Genomic DNA, 22,877 nt, shown 5'->3' with positions numbered 1-22,877 from the left:
CTACAGATCTCCATTTCAACCAAGCAGCACACCTCAAATAACTAATCAACTGTTTGAAGACTGATACCATCTAATTAAACAAGTGAAATCAGGTGTGATTCGGCTTGATTGGAATGACAACCTGCAGCCACACTGGCCCATTGTGGATGAGATGCTCTAGCCTTTCATCGGTGCTCTGTTTTTGGGCAGAGTGGTCACTGTTGGACAGATACCCTAGCAGTGGCACCGCTATGCTGAGAATGGTTCAACCAAACTTGAGGTTTTCTGGTGGTCTCTTTCCATTAAAGGACAGAATAAAGGAGGGTGACAATTTGTTCTATTTTTCTCTCTATTTTGTCATCTTAAACTTTGGTATTTTTTTATAACTGCAGTCTGTTCCCATGATGTCTTCTTTCAGGAAACTGTCTGTTTTTAGACAGGGATCCTAAATTCGGAATCCAAAGAAAGGCTGCATGTCATCACAGACTATTCCCAGTGGGAGCTTTTGTCCCACTGGGAATTCCACAAATATGAAGAAGGGAAAAGGCCATATATACTACAGTCCCAATCACTGTTAAACACAAGCCGCTGTATGATATTTGAGTAATTTAGTTGTTCACATATTTAACTTTTGCATTCTAACACTTCACCTTTATAGTGGAGAGAATTTAGGGTGTCTGTCAGGGCAGAGGAACATTAAAAAAGGCTACTGGTTGTTTCAATAATCAATGATCTCAATAATGATCTGTGAGGAAATGAACCAACTAATTGTTGGTTGAGCTTGTAAAAATATTCAAAAACTTGTTAGTTGAAGCAGGCAGTTGGACAGCAGGATCCTCACTAACAGCAATGTTCAAGCTAGCTAGGTGAGCTTACAAACAGAGGATGTTCTGTATTGGGATTACAAAAAGGGATTAGACTAGCTGATTCATACAAGATAAAAGTAACCGTATTCTTCCCAAATTACCACAGATTTAAATGTTGTTGTCCAAACTCTAGTGTCAGTGTCACTGGACTTAGTTGGCCTTTGTTAATATTAATGTGTTAATTCAGGCACTCACAACCTGTGGGCTGCAAAGCATCCTGCAGTGGTCCTCAGGCCTGTACTCTGAGGAGGCAGTAGTTTGTAGTGGGTCAGTAACATCACTTTAAAATCATAAAAACATAAGTGGAGAAAAAAATTTTACTTAAGAATCGAGGAATCAAACATTTTCAAATTATAACCAATATGAAAATTAATAGACGTACAAATAAAAACATTGCAGGAATATCCTAAACAAATATTATCAGTTTGAGACGATGCAGTCACAGGCGCAAGATGCAGAGAGGCACAGAGGCAGAGATGGAGAAGTTTCTCAGGGTGCTTTCACACTCTACTTTGTTCTGTGTGGTCTGTTTTGACATCTGTGAATACTACAGCAGACAGCTGAACTGTGGTCCACCAAAAATCACAGGTCTCAGTCCACTTCCAAATGGTTCATTTCAGTGCTGGTGGGAACGCATTATATGAACAGGTAATTAATCAACTTAGCTTGCTTTCCTCCTTTTCTAGCAGCACATTGGTGCTGTATCGTCAGCAAAATCTGTTTTTATGTCTGACTCTTTACAGACTCTCATATCGTTTCTGCACCACGAGCTGCTGTAAAATAAAACAAGTGAAGACATGCATTTGATTTTGGTTCATGGATCGGAACGTATTTTGGTCGAGCATCAGCGACCTCAGTGGTTGAAATTGATACACCAATCGTAAAGCAGAAGATATCAAGTAAGGTTCATTGTTATTGTTGATTGTGACAACACAATCTAGTACCCCTGTGAGTGTGGTTTGGCTATTTCAAATGAATCACAACTAAAAAGAAATCTCGAGACCAAAAGCAGTGCAGCATTTTCAGTGAAAACGTGATGTACTGCAGATCCAAATAACAGTCCACACCTACCTTGTACATTTCTATTCTTTTTGCTTTTTCCCCTTTTTTATAATCTCTGAAAATATACATTTAACATGTTATCTTTTTAACACAACAGCAAAGTTTGGTTTCTGTGATTCAACTGAAATTAACAATCTGATCTTTTTCACGTCCTGATTCTCAGGTTTTCAGTTTCAACATTTAAGAAAACAAAAACAAAAGTGCATTTAGAAATATTTAAAGTTGATTTTAATTTTTCTGTGGGCTGCTATGCTCTGTAGTTGGCCTTGGGGTGGAAAAGGTTGAGAAACCCTGTTTTAATTAACATCAATAAAACGTCAGTACATGTGCATATATGTATCATTTTATTGAATTGTTTCAAAATCAGAGTTTAAAACTCATTTCAGACTTTTAACTGACTTGAACTTTAGACAGAAAACTTTGCTTTGAATAATCCTGTAGATTATGTTTATTTTATTAAAATAAATGATTGTTGTCAAACAGCCTCGGTCAGCTTTATAGCCCTCTAAATAAACATTCAGAAAAAAAAAGAATGCTCTAATTTGTCACTAACAAAACAATCATAACACTACTGAAACTTTACCAAATGTTTCAGTAGTGACTATTTCGGTAGTGACAATTGACAATATTTTCCATTAAAACTTACTAAAAACTTATTAAAACGTATTTTATTTATTTTTCACATTCAATAAATCTCAAAACCGTTTGCTACAGAAGGTGTTTAATTCCTTTCACTTTGCAAAAATTATGTAATTTGGCCAGGGTTGTCCAAAACCTCCACTACCAGCTCTAAAACACAATTGCCTGATAAGAAACAAAACGTTTGTCCATTCTGTATCCTGACACTCTAAAATCAGGTTTCATTAAAAATAAAAAGGCCAAGTAAATATTATATTCTGCATTTTCTTTAATATGTAGTTGTATAAATAACTGGATAATGGAAATTGTGTTAAGATAATACTACATTTATCAGCTAAAAAAGGTGCTTGAATTAACGTACAATGGAGAGACGAGTCAGTTCAGTCAGTTGTCATGGAATTGGTTCCTTTCCGTTTTGTTGAAGGCCCATGACATGACAGAATCAAAATTACTAAAAGATCACAAAATACTCCATTCAGTGGGAATTCTGAAGTTAAAAGAACAGAAAAATCTTTAAATAAATGACATTCTTAAATAAAACAATGAGTTGAGCAGAAGAGTTTAATTAGAAGAAGCTTCAGATAGTAAGACATCAGAAGTTTCCTTCATGGAAAAATAAACAAACAAAAACGTACTGCAACATTTAAAAAAAACATTGCCTTCAGTTTCAAAGAAGAATATGTGTTTTAGCATTTTATCTGGTAAATCATTTCAAGGCCAATAATTAATCTTCTCCTGAATTTGTGATGTACAGATGTGAATTGTCCAAATAATGTGTAGAGGACAGCCACTTTTCACTACTGCGTCTTCATTCCTCAGTACATTCCTGTCTTTGTAAATACTTTTCTCTCTGCAAAACACAAGTACAAGAGAAAACTGAAAGTAGCGCTAGAAATAAAATGTAACATTAATCAAAATATTGTTTTCAGGGTTGTTTGCAAGTGTTAAAGTTCTCAAACCTGTAAAAACAAACTGAAAAACATTCACATAGGCTGTATGTAGGCCTTATGTTACAAAACAGTATTCTGAAAAAGCACAGAACTAGAACTTGTTCGGGGCCCTGACTACTTTACAAGACTATAGACTGAAACTAATATAATATATTCATTAAAAAAAACAACCAAACCTTTTAGATATCTAAAATTTCAAACTGTTAGCTTTTAAGCTGGTTAGCTAGAAGCTATTAAACTCTAGCTACTCTAACTTACATTACTTGACTACTGATTACTGATAGTCTAAGAAGATGGTTTAGTGCTTTATATATGTATAACAATGCAGAGACTGTCTGTTGGGGTGAAAATGAGATTATAAGCATGTCATTGTTTACTTGGAGTTTTTCATAGGATATCTTTAAATAGAAATGATTGTTCTTCCCTCAACATAAAGGTGCTTTTCATTTACATAACACTGACTCTCCATCTGTTATGTCTCTCATTATTATGTGTCCCCTGTGACTGTATTCAAACACAAGAGAATGTTGATAGCTTTTCATTTTTCAACATTTTTCTTGAACTGCTATTTTGCTGAATGTATATCTTTTATATGGCCAATGAATCAGTCATTCAGTGCTTTGCATGCTACCTTGTAATGTGCTGTTCTCTTCTGGGGCTCTGTTGTGCTCCACTTCCACATTCAGACCAACTCCTTCTCTGTTATCTGCTTTAACATAAATACATCTATATTAACAGATCACATTTAGTCTACTTAATAAAACTGTTTTCTCTTTATCAGTGAGTGTGGAAGTGTGTGTCTCTCACCATGTGTGAATATGTGTGAGGCAGTGTGCTGTAAGGCCTGCTCCACCTGCTCTCTTCTCTTACACTCAAACTGCAGGGCCTCCTGCAGTCTCCTTTTCGCCTTCTTCTCTTTCCTTAGACGCCGCTGAATGGTGACTGGTAAAGAGATGTGTAATAAAGATTAGTTGAATGACCATTTAAACCAGGGGTGTCAGACTTCAGTCCTGGTGAGGCAAAGCTCTGCAGAGATTAGCCTTCCACCTGATTTAAAACACCTAATTCAATTCTTCAGCTAATTAGCAAGGCTTTCACGATTGTATTAAGTGAGGGAAAACACTAATCTGTGCAGAAGTCTAAACAACCCATCAATTTTCTCTGAAGACATACACACATGAATAGTTAATGATATATATTAGTAATTACTATTAATTATGATATGTCCCTCCTCAAACTCACACATTTTTTAATTTTAATATTTGTTAAGCTAAGGTTAAAAGTGTACACTGAGGTTTCTCATAGCCCATTATTTTATTTTATATTTGTGTGGTTTTATGTATTAAAAATGATATTTGATAAATAATACTCATATTTCATTTTTACACAACCATTTTCCAGCCTCTCTTTACTCTTATAATTAAACAGACTGGTTTTGTTACTATGCCTTTAAAGCCCTGCTCAGATGGGACTAGTTTTACATAAGGTGGTGGGGAAATTTAATTTTTACCAGCGTTTCTCAGTGATTTTAGACATGTCAGTGATTTTGGTCCCATCTGAATGCATCATGTCAGTCATTTTTATGCCAGTAAAAATTCTGGCCTCTTTTTCCTTCTATAGAATAAGCCGTAGAAATAACCTCAGATTATATTAATCCTCTATTAATCGACATGTTTATAAAAATGCTATATGTTCTGTGGAAAAGGAGTTTATTAAGTATGGAGGCACTCCATACTGTGTTCTCTGTGGCTAAAATCAAGCTGATATATATTGTCCTGCCTCAAGTGTACAACACTTTTAACATTAAAGCATGTTAAACAACAGTGTATGTGGTGGGGTACTGACTGTTGGCTGTGAATTCCTAAGCTAATGACACAGTGCATTAACTTAAGACAGCATGACAAATGGAGTAAACTACACAATGGCTAAATTAAATGTTTTGACATAGTTTCAACTCTTTTCTGAGGTAAAGATGTCACGGATCCATCTCTGTCATTTATACTAAAATTTATCATCTTGCGTGGTCATAAACATTACGGATGCCCTGTGGTAAACTTACCCACCTCCCCATGTAAAACCACAACTGACTGAATAGTACTTAAGATTGATACAAGATAAATGAGCTCTGTTCTGATTGGTTGCCCTGTATTGTGATTCATTCAAGCACTCAAAGGTGAAACACTGCTTACAACTTCAATGTTAAAGGGTGCAGCTAAACTGCTGTAGGCTGAATAGGTGGATAATTGTAAATGACATCACATAAACAATGAATTCAAAACAGGCTGTCTTTGCAGTATAGTTTCTATATATGGACCATATGAACTGGGGTAGTGAATGGTATTTCTTTAATATTTTCACAATGTTTTCATTCTTCTTTTCCATGAAAGTATGGGCCTTGCATTTATCCCAGCTTAGTTTTTCTTCCTGCCTTTTTCTTTACATTGAACAACTGTAATCTGGAATGCTCAAGTCACTTCTGTTGTTGGTACTGGAATCCACCAAGGTCCATAAAGCCACATGAGAACAGCACATTAGCCAACACTAAGTTTCTAGTAACTTGTTATATTTATACAATTAGCATTATATTTATAGAATAATAATTTACTGTAAATTTAAATCTTTTTTTAAATGTTTATCTCAGTATTTCAAGGACTTTGAGTTGTTATATACTGTAAATTATCTGTTTGCAATTTTTTTGTTATTCAACTCAAGTTTTGACAAATAGGTTACAGAGGACGAGAGGTTACTGGTTAAAATATGAATGGGAAAGCTCGTAACACTGAACATTGCTTCTGTTTGCGGAGGAAGTCCCGACCTTCAATATAAAGAGCCAATCTGCCTATTGACTAAGCTGCTGGATGAAAAAGTCTTCTCCCTTGCCGAGAGCAGTGTAAGAGAAGTAGCCAGAACAACCCGAAAAAACACATTTGCGTGTGTTTTTGAGCCAAACACTACAAACTATTTATGTTTTTTCGTCAGAGTTTGCCAGCGATTTTAAATATGTTTTTGAAACAGTAATTTGGCCTTGAGTTTCAAGTTTTTTGGTCTCTCTCCATTCAAGGAGAAGGGACCCTGGTCAAATATACACACAAACACACAATATAAATATATATCTTTTTCAAATTGTCCCATTCTACCTTAAATGGTGTCGCATTTACATTCTGGCACCTCAGGCAGAATTTAAGGTTGAACGAGAAAATTCGAACAAGAAGCTGGAGAATGAGAAGCTGACTTCAGCTTCACAAAACAGTGGAACGTTGAGAGACATTTCACAAGAAACTTTTGAGGAAAAGTTTTCTGGTGGAGATGGGAGAAAGGCGACTATAGCTAAAGTTCCGCTCTTTGCGTTCGGTCAACATAACGTTACAAATAAAAATTCAGAAAATCGACACGCACACACACACACACACACACACACACACACCGCTCAGGTATAACATTATGACCACCTCCTTGTTTCTATACTTATTGTCCATTTTATCAGCTCCACTTACCATATAGGTGCACTTTGTAGTTCTACAATTACAGACTGTAGTCCATCTGTTTCTCTGCGTAATTTGTTAGCCCCCTTTTACCTTTTACCTTTTCTTCAGTGGTCAGGACCCCCATGGACCCTCACAGAGCAGGTACTATTTGGGTGGTGGATCCTTCTCAGCACTGCAGTAACACTGAGCTGGTGGTGGTGTGTTAGTGTGTGTTGCGCTGGTACGAGTGAATCAGACACAGCCGTGCTGCTGGAGTTTTTAAACACTCTGTCCACTCACTGTCCACTCTATTAGACACTCCTACCTTGTCAGTCCACCTTGTAGATGTAAAGTCAGAGACGATTGCTCATCTGCTGCTGCACAGTTTGTGTTGGTCATCCTCTAGTCCTTCATCAGTGGTCACAGGACGCTGCCCACAGGACACTGTTGGCTGGATATTTTTGATTGGTGGACTATTCTCAGTCCAGCAGTGACACTGAGGTGTTTAAAAACTCCAGCAGCACTGCTGTGTCTGATCCACTCGTACCAGCACAACACAAACTAAAACACCACCACTAAGTCAGTGTTACTGCAGTGCTGAGAATGATCCACCACTCAGGACCCTTGGGGTCCTGACCACTGAAGAACAAGGTAAAATGGGGCTAACAAAGTATGCAGAGAAACAGATGTGTGTATATATATATATATATATATATATATATATATATATATATATATAGATAGATATATATATATATATATATATATATATATATATATATATATATATATAGATAGATAGATAGATAGATTGATTGTGTGTGCGTGTGTGTGTATACACACACATATATCTTTGCTGTTGGAACAAACTTCTATCTCCATTTTTGTTGTTTTGTACTTTTTTTTTTTTTCCAGAATTTGAAAATGCCAGCTGACCTTTCAAAACTTCTTGATGAACGGACCAACAGAAATGCTCCAAAAAAGCTTGGAAAAAATTGGAAAAATTCCATTAACTTCCATACAAAATTAAGATGTTTTTCTATCTCCTGTAAAGTTAACATTTTGGAGATACGAGGTTTTGTTCTGACAGCAGCAATATATTAGTTGTCCATGATTAGAACCATTTTATAAATTTATTTGAGACCAAACTGGTTTTATATTATTAAAAACATTTCATATTTTTAAACAGTGTATACGAAGTTCATCCATAAAAAAGCAAAAATTTGGGATGCTGTTTAAAGGCACTAACTGACGAGTAAGTTTGTTCAAGTTTAATAGTAACTTAACAGCTGTTATCTGTTATTATGTGTATAAGTTGTGAAGTTTTGTTCAGCTATGTGGTCAGGCTCAGATCAGGCCCAGACACGTTTGTCAAACAGTATTTGGGTTCATACCAAAATTTCAGGCCTGGTTAAAGCTCTAACACATGCACACCTCGACTGTGCAGTTCAGTGGTGAGCTGTCTCTCCAGGCTCTCTCTTATCTCCCGTTCTCTATAGAGCTCCATCTTCAGCTCTCTCCTCTCCTGCTGGAGCTGCTTCTCCTGCAGCCGGGCATTCTCCAGGGCCACCTTCAGCAAGCCCTGAAACACACACACATACAAGACAATGCAGATGCATTTTTCTTCAGTTTTTCCAGTAAAGAACCAAGACGAATCAGAGGTAGGCCTTCTGCTCAAGAAAAAAAAATGCTAATTTTAAAATAATGATAAATTCTGCTCGCACCTTACAGAATTTTAATATGTATGTTAGTGCTAAGCTAACGCCAATTTGCCAAGCTTGTAATAGATATACTAACAGGCCCATAAAATGCTCTTTACTTGCATTTTATTTTTCCCCCTAATATCCATACATAACATTTGTGTAGTTTTATGCAGCAAAAACAGCCATAATTCATTTTTACATTACCATTTTTTATTCTGTCTTTATTCCTTGAAACTAAACATTCTGTTTCCCTCCTTATAACTTCAGTGTAAATGGGAGGGCCTAAAATGCTGACTGGGTAGATGGATACATGTAAAGGAGTTGGTTCTTGTGACAACAAAGAAACAATGAATTTATAACAAGCTATTTTTGCAGCTTAGTTTCCCTATATGGCCTGTGTGGGAGTGAACAGTATGTTTTAAGAGTGAACAGTGTTTACAAACTGCATCAAACTTGACACTTTCAGAGCCCTGACATAAAGCTGGAAGTGTGTTCATTCTGAATAAAACGTCAGGCTACCACTCATACTCTCAGTCAGACTTCTAGACAGCCTAGAGGGATGTTTTCCCCCACAAACCTGATCCCACCCATTATAAATCAAAACATGATTGGTTGATTTCATTCCTAATTATCCTGGTGGTTAACTGGAAACTAAAACTAAACCTTTTTTTCAGAGCAACCTGCTCTGAAAGCCTTGATGGTCCTCTACAAGTGCTTCCAAATGAGCTTGTCTGTCACCTGAACATTTGTAAGAAGCGTCTCCACAGACGAGCCATCAGTGTACAGGAACGCAGCAGGGAATCCGGGGACCAAGGCTTGAGCTGGGCGTTTCTCAACTAAAGATAGAAAGATGGAGAGAGAGGAAAGTTAAGATTGTTCACAATACCATTAATTTTCCTCTTCTGGGTTATGCAAATATGCATATAATTTTACATTAAAACATAAGAGGAAATTCACCCAAGAAAATCTCCCTCTTCAGAGCACCAGGGCAGAGAAAATGCAGGTGCAAAGGCTTACTGTCTTTGTTTTTTTGAGCAAAATAAAGTATGACAATAGAATATATCCACTATATATCTACTATATCCACTTCATCTTATGACGGTGCTTTTGGGAGATCTTGAATATGCTATGAATACAATAAGGTATCAACATTTTGTTCCGTAACTGAAAAACGTACACTGATTAGGCATAACATTATGACCACCTCATTGTTTCTACGCTCATTGTCCATTTTATCAGCTCCACTTACTATATAGGTGCACTATGTAGTTCTACAATTACAGACTGTAGTACATCTGTTTCTCTGCATACTTCGTTAGCCCCCTTTTACCCTGTTCTTCAGTGGTCAGGACCCCCATGGACCCTCACAGAGCAGGCACTATTTGGGTGGTGGATCCTTCTCAGCACTGCAGTAACACTGAGCTGGTGGTGGTGATGTGTTAGTGTGTGTTGTGCTGGTCTGAGTGGATCAGACACAGCAGTGCTGCTGGAGTTTTTAAACACCTTTACAAATTGTTGCATTTAAGTTGTTGGTAGTATATTGGTTTTTGACCAAAAGATACACAATTGAACAGTCTTAGAAATTGCCTGACTGGCGCCAGCTCCCCCTGCCTACTTCCTATTTATTCTGTCAACAATATTAGCTTCATAGTTTCACGTGTTTTGACTGGTTGGAGATGCAATGCTGAGAATATTAACTCCGATGTGAAGAAGATGGGTGGAAATAACAAATGTATTCAACAAGTAATGGCAACAAAGTTGCCAAAGTTAATGGAGATGAAGGCTCAGTTTATATTGCCTTGCTGGCAGAATTAATTATGGGAATAATGGAACTCTGATTGGTCAGCATTTTATGCAGCGCTGCAGTGACCTTCAGACTTTGCATTAATATGCACATGTGCATTTTCAAAACGTAACCTGCATTTTCTTTCAAGCGTAAAAATGAGCTCTTTAAATCGCCACAATAAAACTTGCGCAAACGTACTGCCATACATTCCCCATCGTGTGGTGACCCTGTTGAAACATGCTTGTGAGTCCAACAGGGTCGCAACCCATAATGTAAGAAATACTGCAGTGTATTATTGTATAGCATTTCTATGACATTCTATGACAAACAAAAACACCTCAAGTGTCTCAAAATCTCATAAAACGAAGATAAACACCTTGACAAGGGACACAGTGGTATTGATGGACTACGTGCTACTTAGCACAAGGTCAGTCTAGGTTAATCAATAAGGAAATGTTCGCTGATATACATGATCATCATCATATGGCAGGACAATGGGCCAAATCCCTGACTGTGGACTAAACAAAATTAATATTTCCTTGTATTTTCCTGTATAAAAACACTAATTTATTTCATTAATCTCTCTGTATTTTTCTCTCTCTCATCTCTGGGAATATCTGTTCTCATGGATCTGCTGTTTTAAACTCCCTAAAGGGTAACTGAGCTTGAAGACACCAAGTGACCATTTAGTTCACTGTAAAATGTTATGAACTTTGGTTCGGTTTTTGTAATAAATATATGATATGTACTAAAAACAACACATACACATTTCAAACTATAGTAAAACATAAATATGCAAAATTAAGCTAAACAAGTTCATGTAAATACATTTTTATTTAATTCTTGTCTGTATGAGGGCCCACACATCAGTTCCTTACTTTCATATCACAACATTTTTTAGTTTCACACTACTGGTGTGACGCCACACACACCAAATCACCACCCAGTCAGGCCCTCCTGTCATCCTGCATATGACCTCTCCTGATTATTTTTCACTGAGCCATGGCATTACCATCTTGACTCTCCAGAAGATTTTCCCATGGATTTTCCCTTGGGAGAACAACTTTTTCCTAGACGACTTCTCAACATTGCCTCTAAGCTCCTGGCAAAAACATCACAGTCTCCATGTTTAATAATCCATCAGGGATTAGAGGCTATGATTTATCTCATGGGTTGTTTTGTCATCTCTTCCTCTGGTTTAGCAGGTAGTCTTCAGACTTTAAGTTGTCTGACTGGACTGTACTCATGAAAAAATACTTCATAAAATTTAAACAATGTATCAAATTTGTAGCTTTGTGTCAACCTAGAAATACTGTGCAAAATCAAAGACCACCCTTCATCACCCCTCAATTTCCACTCAAAACAGCCACTATTATACATTACAACATATACCATTACACAGTTATATTTTAAAAATCAGGAAAAAATAGAAAACACAAAATTAACAGAAAATTACAAAGATGCCTCAACAAATAAATATCTAGTATGTCTAGTTTGTAGTGTGTCCACTCAGCCTTTATTACAGCTTCCATTCTTTTCAGGAGACTTGATCTCAGGTTTTTCAAAGAAATCTGAAAACTAAGACTAAAAGTTCAGTCTTAGAAGTTAGCTGCATTTTATGCTTCTCATGATCCAAACACATTCACTAATGTTAAGATCTTGGCTCAGGGGTGGCCAGTCCATTGTTCTGAGAACACCAGCAGTTTTTTTGTTTGATTGGCAAACTTTCTTCTTTCTTGTGTTCCCTTTTCTCAGTAACAGCTTCTTGACAGCTACACATTCTTTTAGACCCATAATGCTGAGTTGTCTTGTCATAGTGCAAGAGTTAACAGAAAAACCAGTGGATTTTTTTCAGACCTGAACTAGGAACACAGATTGATTGTTTCCTGTCTCTCAAAAATGAATGCTGTAAGCACTGTTCATCTGATGGTGCCATTGTTGGTGGTCTACCAGGTCTTTCAAAGTTGTTATTGATCCTACTGGCTCACCTCTCTTACCATTAGGATATTTGAGATACAACAACCAAGTCTAGAGACAACAAATAAAAAAATCTATTAACCTAACGTACTAAAGCATTTAAATATAGATCTCAGCTTACAGAATGGCTGTGCATACCTGTGTCCTTGGGAAATCTGATGCAACCCGATTCCCGCTCTCTCTGCTCCAGAGCTGTGAAGAAACACAAGTAGTTAGAGACAGAAGAGTGTGTGTGTGTGTCAGTTTATTAAGGGTGTAAATACAGTACCTTCAGGATTCTTCTTCAGGAGATTCAATTTGATTTTCTTGATAAGAATCAGAAAGGACACATTTATTTATTTCACCTTGCTCTACTGTATTTTCTGTGGAAAAATAGCTCAATTTAAAGCTTCGCAGCTAAAGCTTTTTATTTTAAAAAATTGGATTGGTATCGGCCAATACTCAGGGCTTTGATATCGGTAGCAGCAGTATCGGAAAAAGAGTTATCGTGCCACTTTTAGCACATACTTAATTTAATATTGTTATAATCAACTGTAATTGACTCAAACATTCACACTCGTGCACAGGCACTTATTTTGGGGGCAGGCGATCAAGGGGAAATAAGGGCAACCTGCGTGTGAATTCAATTCAAATCATTTTACGGCATATGGCAGACAGTCTTATACACAGAGTCTATTCATGTTTCATGGTAAACATAGTGTTATGAGTTTTTTCAAAATCTTACCTCAAATATTCACATTTCTGCCCATGTAGGAAACCCAACCTTCAGCGTACAGGGCTGGGGTGTTATTCAATACACTTTCTAACTGCTGAGAATGTGTAAGTTATAACTGTGGTCTCTTCAAGAGGGCCATACTGTCTCACATAAACAGTACTGCACCAGAGGGGGTGCCTAAGAGTGATGAAGCTCATGGAACTCAAACTGATCAAAGAGCTCTATTCACTGAGCTTGTCTGTGCATGTGCCTGCTAACATTCTAAAATCGATGCAGTTGAACTGCCACTTTCAGATGTATTTTTACATGCCAGTTAGTTAATAATGGCAGACTCACACCCACTTAGTGGAGAATATACATTAGCATGCTTTGGGCTGCTGGGCGGGCTGCTCCTCTGTTTCTGTGAATAATCAGCTTTGGACATGGCCATTCCATCCACAGTGGATGTCAGAGATGGACTGTCTTCAGCACACTCCTGCTGTTGAAAGAAAAAAGAGTGTGGTTTAAGCTTAGACAGCTCAGGGCCTGGTAGACAAGAGTACAGACCACATCTGAAAGAAAACACCTGATTGAGCAAAGGCAACTAATGATCATACATGCTAAAACAGGTCTAATCTAGCAGAGGAAACACTGTGCACCCATGTTCGGACAAAACTTTCTATTAATGAAAAAACATTTCAACTTCAAAAAAATAAATTGAATCAAAAATGTAAACAAAATTAAAATTTAGTATAAACTTAGTATAAAATATTCCAATGTTTTTTGGTTGAAGTAGTGCCTTATGAGAGGTGCTGTTCTTAGGAAAGCAGGTCATCAACACTACTTTCAACTTTCTATTGTATATATTCTGATCACAGCACAATCAGATGCTGAGCAGTTGTAAAACCATAAGCAACTGATAATAAAGCATATACAGACTGGAGCGTAATCTAGTGAAAAGTAGCAGCACTTCTTCCAATGTATGTTTCTGTTAGAGCTGCACAATATTTGCCACAGTAACATCGCAGAAGGCTGCAATCAGCAAATGAGCCCTCTAAATCAATCTCAGTGTCTTTTTTTTCTGTGTACTGTGAGTATCTTGACCCAGATCACAGTTCCATCTGACCGTTTCGGTGGGTGCTTTGATGGTACCACAACTGCAATATGTAGCAATGTAATCACAATATAAATATTTGCACAGAGAAACAAAACATTGTACTATACTGCGAGTCCCTATAGTGTGTAATGGTGGCTTGCCTAATGTCTAACAAGCTGATGTCTATGACACCACTGCAGCAATGCGTGTGCCCTACCTTGATAACAGAGATTTGTCTGGTGCTTGGACTGTGCACCCGTGCACTGCTGACCACATTGGCTAATGTCTTCAAATGATTCATCTGGTTCATCACCAAGGCAACAGAGGTCCGAGGGAGGTTAACAGGAAGCAGGGGGTGAGGAATCATCTTGAATGGTAGATCTGAAACTGATAAAGAGAGAAAAATATTGTCAACCTGTCCCGAATCAAACTACTAAAATCCATAATATCACAAGGAATCATGCTTTAGCTGTTGTCAGTTGCTAAATACAATCTTCATTTTTTATTACAAATAGTTGATTTTACTATGCCAAATTTTAACATGTCTATTTGAGACAAGTGTGCAATAACTTATTAATGCAGTTTGTACAATACAACTGTACATTAGCCTCATTCGTTTTACTGGCAAAGTTCAATTTTCTGAGGCAAATCACACAAAACTTCACACAGAACTGCTACTAACTACACGCGAAATATGATGGCCGTGGCGGAATAGTGGCAGTCAACAAGCTTAGGATAAAAGAGAAAATGTGAGTTCAGTCACAAAAAAGATAGCAGAGTTAATAAAGGAGGTTAATTTCACACCAAAACATTTCTCAAAACACAACTCTGCCTGCATAATCAGATTTTTTGCCATGAGTGACAGTTATATCACAGGTTAGAGCAACATCACAAAGAGAAGAAAAGGAAGAAAAAAGTGCTTATAAATCAGAATGAAACATTATGCAGGCTCATTTTCACACACAGGTACAGATGCAAAGGCACAGACAATGGACATATGTTTCTGATACCAGCAAGCACTGACAGGTTTCTACTATCATGTTTAATAATGCATAGATTTCCCCTTCAATGCAATGAAGGTCAACCTTCATGCTGATCATACCCAGCCATCACCATGTCTTGAGATGTCTTAAGACATGTCTAAAGACACATTATGAAGACGTCTTAGGACATCTTGAGGCATGTCTTAAGACATGAAGACATGTCTTTAAGACGTGTCTATAGACACGGATCTTAAGATGTCTTGGCAATAATAACATCTCAAGACGTCTCAAGATGTAGGATGTATAATACGTATTTTTAAATTTTACCTACATTTTTTTAAATAAATCTTTTACTTTTAAATATTTTAAGGGAATTTTAAAATGTAACATTATTTATAGCTAAAATTATAGTAATTATTTTTTTCCATTTTTTTGTTCTATGTAGGATGCATAATGGTATCATTTATATAATATATTGCATATCATTTTATAAACATACAAACATTACATACATTAGTACATACTACATTTATACATTTCAGAACAAATTTAACAACAAAAGTAATAATAATAATAATAATAATAATAGGCACATGGTTCCCAGTCTGTAGCTTTCTCTACAATAAGCCATTTTATATGAAACCACTAAATGATTTTGTTTACATCGCAATGACAGAATTATGCCAAGTTTAGAAAAATGTGGAATTCTCCTTTAAATGTTTCTGTTGCATTAGAAAAGCATCAGGAATCAGTGATATGATGAAAGTTTATTTGTGAGTTCATACCATGCCTTCAACATGGTGGTAGTATGAGGGAAGACTCTTATGCAACTATTTTGTAATACAGTGTTGCAGCAAAATTTAAAAATTTAATTCAGTGCTTTTAAATACCTTTTTATAGTAATTAACCCTTAATGTTTTAAAAATGTGGTAAAATGTGTTAAATACATTTTTTTACAGACTATTTTACAGTTGCTTCATTTTTTAATGAAGGTATCATTTTATCAACTTTTAAAATAATAATAATAAGGAGAACAAGAACAATAATAAGTATGCATAAATTACAGTAAAGTAATTTAAAGGGGTATGGAAAATCACTATTTTACAGTTTTGTATTTCCTTGTTAATCTGTTAAAAATTCAGAATACTTCCACATTCAAATAATTTACTCCGCAATCCAAAGCATAGTCCATGAAAAAGCACCCACATAGCTTTCAAAAAATATAATTACAGTTATTGTTTATTGTTTTTACAACTGTGTATATGCACAGTACAATAGCGTCATCACACTTGATATGTTCTACAGAAAGAGAAAAACATGTTAACTGACTTTGTGTAGAAATCTGAAATATACTGCAATAAATACACAGTTCCACAAACCAATGAATCTGATTTTAAGGTCTGCTGTTATTCCGTATATAAGTTATGCTGAGGTTATTAACAACATAGTACTATGAACAATTATAAATGATAGGAAACAATTTTAAGACAAATTAATATGGACTAAAAAGAAAAACTGACCAACAGAGTAATACAGAGGTCTGAACCCCAGCAGTACTCATAACATACCTGAGCCAGATAATGATCAACTGTCAAACAATTAATACCAGACTCAGATGTGCTGGTAGCTGGAATAGAGTCAAGCTGTGGACATATGTGGACACAGGAAACAGGACACAGATAACTCAGTGTGCATATGTCCATGCCGTAATGCCTGAACACTAACATTACTGATATTGCACTGCTAATGTTACCGATCTCTCCTTTCAGAGTTAAATCCGTGATGAGTGAGAGAACTGTCAGATTCACAGCCCATCGCTTCTTCCTCTGTTTTTTCTCAGTGTTGGTCTTCTTTGTCAGAGATATGAGGAAAATGCATCTGTTAAAAAATCAATTTTAAGACAATAAATTTGAAATTACTTTTGGATCTGCATACACAAGCAGGCTGAATTTAAATGGGACCTGTTATGCTAATTTCTAATGTTCATAAATTTATTTTGGGGGTCGACTATAATACATTTACATGCTTCAGTGTTCCAGAAACACATTATTTTTCTCATACTGTAATTGTTTACTCACCCTCTGTCTGAAACGCTCTGTTAGAGATCCAGTGTCTTTAAGCCCCTCCTTCCTGATGAGCCCAGTATGCTCAGATTAGTTAGCTCGCTCACTTGGCTCTGACTGATCAAGCACCAGAGCGGTTCCGCCAATACACGGGCTCCGGTAGATGCGTTGCGTTGTGTGAGGGTGTGCCAAGCTCGCTGGTAGGTGGGCAATAAGGATTGTGATATGGGATTACATCATCTTGTAACAAAGGAAAAGGGCTGGGGAACTCAGGCAGACTGAGAAAAGTGGTTTCTGTGGGAAAGAGTTTCTCCCTCTGGCATATACTTTCAGCTTTGTATCTTACATGCACAAAAAGCTACATAACACAGTAAATAAAAGGGAAAGCATTATATATTCCCTTTATAAGTAGAATATAATGTACAGTATACATAATTTTACTCATCTAAAATCAACTCAGGCATTTAGTACACAAAGAAATGTGACAAGGCTTTAAATAATACCTATGCATGAACTCCAGTGTGGCACCCAGCTCACACGCATAGCTGATGTTCAGACAATGATGTTCAGTGTAATGAAAGAAGCATCAGGATGAGGCCACTTGCGTAAGAGCACAGTTAAGTGTTGAAAATGATATGGACTGCCACCATACTGGATGAGGCCCAAAGAGAGAATGTTCCTTGGGAAGGATTGAAAACAACAAAGTTGATTAGATAATTCACAATTCTATTGTTTTCATCCTCTAACATGCCTCAGTCAACACGTGACAGAAATGATCATTTGCTATTGAGGCAGATGTGAGCTTAGTACTGATATCTGTATCTGTTAAAAGCTGTGTTAAAGGAGAATTACATGATTTTTAAGCACAATTTCATCATTAAGATGCAAAAAAATAGTTTGATACAAAATGTTCCACTGTGGAAAAACTTACAGAGTCAGAGTTGTTCATAGTGGCAGTGACAAGAACCAGATGTTTGAAGAGTTCAATGCCTCTAATCTCTCACAGAGAATTATTACATGAAATGATTATTAATAAGAGCTGAACTCTGAACTCTGCTATAAATTGTAGGGCTCTGAGACTTGCAGTATTACACATTAAAGCACTGTGAAGAAGTAAATTCATAAATATTGACACAGTGTTGGTGATATTGCCATATCGATATTTTGAACACAGCTGTAATGGCAAATAACATATTAATAAATTGAATGAACAAAGCGCAGATATTTGAATACTGTAACCCGGCTTTACCTAAACATTCTGCTCTTCTGTATTACCATAAATACTTCATGAATTATATTTGTTTGAAATACCCACCAAATCTAAACATCTGTCTGACATTCTTATAGTTTCATTTAAAAAATTAAAACTTGAGTCTCACCAGTTGCTCAGCTTCAGATGATTTCTGATGAGAAACATCTAAAACAAAACAGACACATGAGGTAAATGCAGCAAAACAACAACAGTAAGGCATAACAATGAAAAACACAAAACAAACTGGTCATTATATATTACTAATAAATGTAGCCGAGTAAAACATAGATTATTAATCTAAAGCACAGATAATACATTTTAAAAATACTCTAGAAAGTACAAATCCACCAAGACGTTACTAGAGTAAATGTAACTGAACAAATTAAAATTATTACTACCCTCTCTGAACCACACAGACTGACGGACTATGTTCAGTTTCATTGTTGTATTGTTCAGTGTGCTGACCCTGCTGCACTGTGATCAGTGTGCTGACCCTGCTGCACTATGTTCAGTCTTAGATTTATTTCTGAGGCAGTCTTTCATTTGGAGTGCGTGCTAAGCGAGATCTGACGCAGCCGCGAGGCGTAAACAGACACGCCGCTTAGCCGCTAGCTAGCTAACTACATACGCTAACCTACCGCCGGTGTCTTCACTCGGCAGATCAACCCAGAAATACAGAAACAAAAGTTTACGCCAGCTGACTGTCAGTGAGGCTGCTCATCTCATTCGGTCACTACTCACCTTTTAAAAGCAGACTCTGACCGCTGCAGTCGGGACTCCAGTCGTAAAACCAGTCTCCACTCCACTCGGTCCAGTCAGTAGTTATCGTTAGTCAGCTACGCAGCTGAAAATCCTCGTTTCTGGGAGCTGAAAGCGTCACCCGGCAGGCGGCGCTGTCTTAGTAAGGAGTGTAAGAGAGTCTTATCAGGTTTAACACTCGCTAAACAAACTCGATAAACTGCCCGCGGTAGCGACCTGAGAGACCCGCTCACTGTAACGGCTGTAACGGCCGCGTTTGGCTTTAAACGGAGGAACGGCGGAGAGCGCTCGCGCTTCAAAACCGAACGTCCAAGCGGCGGAGTCCCGCGCTCTGATTGGTCTAAACTCCCGCCAGTCTTTTGTTTGTCCTCCCATAGATCCTTTTTTTTCTGGTTCGCACGGCTCTGCTGTGCTGAATGAACTGTGCTGCTTTGTTTTTGTTTGTTTGTTTTTTTAATCTAGACACAGAATAGAAAACTGTAAACCCTTGAAATACATAAGACAGCTGTACAGCATTATCATACAGCATCACTGGAGGCCATGTCTTAATATATTAAAGTCAAAGTATGAAGTTGGACATTTAAACAAAAATCTGTTTATTATGTAATTTTACGTGGTGAAACAATACAGGTCTTTATATATTACTACTCAAATACATTTGTTTATTATTGTTCGTGTTTTCCAAATACTGGAGATAATAATTTGGAAAGTTATACAAATTAAAAGTCTAACTTTGGGCAGCCCTGATCTGCTTAAGAAAATAAACAGAAGTGTAGATGTTGAAGAGAGTGAACCAAGGGCTTTTTCTGCATTAAGTTTTGGTGGTATGAGATCTCTAAAGTACTCAGGTTAGCTGTTAAGTACATTTACTTCCTATTAGCTCAAAGTTGTTTTATCTTGGTTCCTAGCTTGTTGTCTCTGGTTACAGTTGTACATTTGAAAATAGATCAATGTTGTTTTAATCATAGCATGTTTTCTGCAAATGAGCAAAAGGCTGTGACTGACTGTGATTATCTCCTTTGGTAAATGTTACAAATTAAAAGTTATTCTACCATGAACTTCAATGATATAAGGAAATGAGTTTAAACATTTTAAGGTAAGGTAAATGGTTTAAGAACTGATTTTTTCTTTTGCTATTTTGCCACTGTAAACACATTTCTGCAATAATCAAAAAACAAAACATACAAAAAAAAAGAATCACAAAAGTACAGCAAGAAAAACCTTAGTGAATGTTCTTTTAGTAATATCACACAAAAACCATAAGATTACAGCAGGCTGTTTCTTGAGGACATACTTAAATTCTCTCTTATATAGTTATATTCTCATTATAAAGTACATTGGGCAGTGCTGTGGTAATCCTCAGTAGTAATTTTCAGTTTGGCAGTATCACAGGAATACCACACTCATACCACAGGACCTTTTGTAATGGACCACTCTTTGGTCTCAACTGAACTGTCTTAAGACACAACATCTCTATGTCTTAAGACAAAGTGATGTCTTAAGTCATGCCTCGTCTTCAAGACACACAAAATAATTACTTCTTTGTCTTAAGACGTTAACTTTCATGTCTCAAGACAAAGACAGTGTCTTCACTCATACGTCTTAAGACGTTCTTGAGACGTCTTGGCATAAAAAAATGTCTCAAGACATCTTATAAATACTGTCAAGACATCTTAAGACATCTTAAGACACAGTGACAGCTGAGTATGATGTTGCTGGGATGTACATCATCTTTCTGATCGTTCTCTTTGTATGTCCATTTTCGACATTAGGTTTTTCTCAGTTGCTTTCATTAGAAGCCAATTTCTGTCAAATTTTATTAAAATAGTACTTTTGTGCTGCCTTACTTTTTAGTACTTATTAATTAAAGCCAAAATGTACTGTTTCATTTAGTTTTAGTCAGTAATGCTATGTGTTGGGACACACAGCCATGAATGTTTTAATATGCAGTTAATGAAAAGAAAAAAAAAACAGAAAGAACACTTTTTACTGCACCGTGTTCATTTGTTGACTTATGGTGTAACGTTTTTAGTTTCCATTTTCTTTTTTCTTCTTAATTTTCAACTCTTTTCTTCTTAATTATTAACAGATCTATCATTATTGAGGAACTTTTAAAAAATATTCAGAGCATGTGGATCAAACTAAGATCAGAACAAAGAATGTATCAGAAAATACACAACCTTATTATTCCTGTTAATGATAATGTGTTTTAATATTGACTATGCCAGGCACCTGAGTCCTGGGCGCCAACGAGAGCTGTGGTAAGCAGTGGGAGGACAGCGCCCAAACACCACTGAGTGCCACAGGGGGCAACATAAGAAAGCGCCCGAATCCTAAGCGTAAACGTGAGGACGCAATCCAAAAAAGCCCTGAGAGGAGCCCCTGAGCACTACGTCCTGCACTGTAACAGGGACACAACTACACTTTTGACTTTTAGAGATGATGGGGAGGCAGAGCAACAAGCCCTGTCTTTCTCTCCTGGCTCAGGCTGCCCTTAACGAGAGCCAGCTCATGCAGGTTTGGCAACGCCAGTGTGGGCATCTTTAAAAGGAGCGGAGAGGGAAAAAGAGAGGGAAAGAGGTGAGACCCCTGCCCCAAGAGTCTGTCCTCCTCCTGGAGTTGCACATGGTGTACTATACTGACATATAAAGCATTAAATATCCTGATAAAATGATAACTCTAAGTGTAACAGTGCTCTGTTCACCTAGCTTTATGGCTGAATTGCTGTATAAAGATTACACCCCAACATACCCCAAAACCATCAAATAATAGTTATCATTCATAAATTTTAATTCACTCTATGCATAAATGTAAAAGTCAAATATGTATACATTCATTATTTTTATTATATTTGTTTGTTTGGTATTTTTCAATTTTTTATTTTTTGTTGCTGTTGTTATTGTTTATTTTTATTTTTCTATGCACTCCTTCTTGGGAGAAGCCTTCTTAGAATTATGAAATATGTATTACTAATAACAAAGCACACTCAGCTCTTCAGTTTTCTTCGATTCAACAAAGGATGCTGATGGCAGGTTTTAGAGTCACCAAGAAAACTGTCTTGCGACTTTGGATTGCCCCACAGCTTTCAGCTATGAAATTCTGGATATCTAGTTTTCAAAATATAGTTCGGATGGAATATCTTACAGCAAAGCTTAACGAGCCAAAACAGTCAACAATAAGAAACTGGGAGAAATTATATGACTCTATTCAAGAATTTTAGTTTACAATTAAATTATGTGATGTTTAGTTGTGTTGTTTATGTATTGTCTTTGCTTTATTTCTGATTTGTGTTTATTCCTAAAAATGTCACCGTACTGCCTTCCCCTACCCCTTACCTTTCCCCACCCTTGTTGTAAAACATAATGAAAAATGCCATAAAAAGTTGGTCACAAAAAAATTTAATGATATTTCAACTCAGTAATTATGACAACTGATAAATGGTTATTCAGGTTTAAGTTAGTTGTCATGAAAGGCTTATGTAGGTGTCATGTAGCCTTGTAAACTTCATTGAAGTGTTACTGCTTGTTTTAAAAACGTTTTCGGTAACACTTTCTATGAATGTCACCTTTGTAAGGTTACACTGAATTACACTTTATAGCCATGT

The 22,877-nt window shown here is 36.7% G+C and overlaps 1 protein-coding gene and 1 long non-coding RNA gene across 2 annotated transcripts in view; both read right to left on the bottom strand.

Annotated features, from left to right (window-relative positions):
• Positions 1 to 3,106: 3,106 nt before the first annotated feature.
• The window catches only part of dachb (dachshund b), a 35,042-nt gene continuing 15,271 nt past the window's right edge, over positions 3,107 to 22,877 (bottom strand). Inside the window, exons 4-11 of the mRNA XM_036557744.1 lie at positions 14,434 to 14,603; positions 13,478 to 13,619; positions 12,565 to 12,618; positions 9,402 to 9,499; positions 8,395 to 8,542; positions 4,304 to 4,438; positions 4,128 to 4,205; positions 3,107 to 3,396 (exon numbers count right to left, since the gene is read on the bottom strand). Coding sequence (XP_036413637.1) covers positions 3,362 to 3,396; positions 4,128 to 4,205; positions 4,304 to 4,438; positions 8,395 to 8,542; positions 9,402 to 9,499; positions 12,565 to 12,618; positions 13,478 to 13,619; positions 14,434 to 14,603 — 860 coding nt within the window. The 3' untranslated portion in view covers positions 3,107 to 3,361. The remainder of the gene's footprint in view (positions 3,397 to 4,127; positions 4,206 to 4,303; positions 4,439 to 8,394; positions 8,543 to 9,401; positions 9,500 to 12,564; positions 12,619 to 13,477; positions 13,620 to 14,433; positions 14,604 to 22,877) is intronic.
• On the bottom strand, positions 16,421 to 20,919 carry LOC118798316. Its single transcript, XR_005005991.1, has 5 exons — positions 19,256 to 20,919; positions 18,642 to 18,679; positions 17,766 to 17,941; positions 17,278 to 17,459; positions 16,421 to 17,077 (listed from the first exon to the last, which is right to left on the bottom strand). It is a non-coding gene; the product is annotated as an uncharacterized LOC118798316 (long non-coding RNA).

The sequence above is a fragment of the Colossoma macropomum genome, unplaced genomic scaffold (genome assembly GCF_904425465.1).
Source record: "Colossoma macropomum unplaced genomic scaffold, Colossoma_macropomum, whole genome shotgun sequence".
Lineage (NCBI taxonomy): Eukaryota > Metazoa > Chordata > Actinopteri > Characiformes > Serrasalmidae > Colossoma > Colossoma macropomum.
Note: the sequence above shows the minus strand (reverse complement) of the source record. Positions and strands in the feature narration are given on the sequence as shown.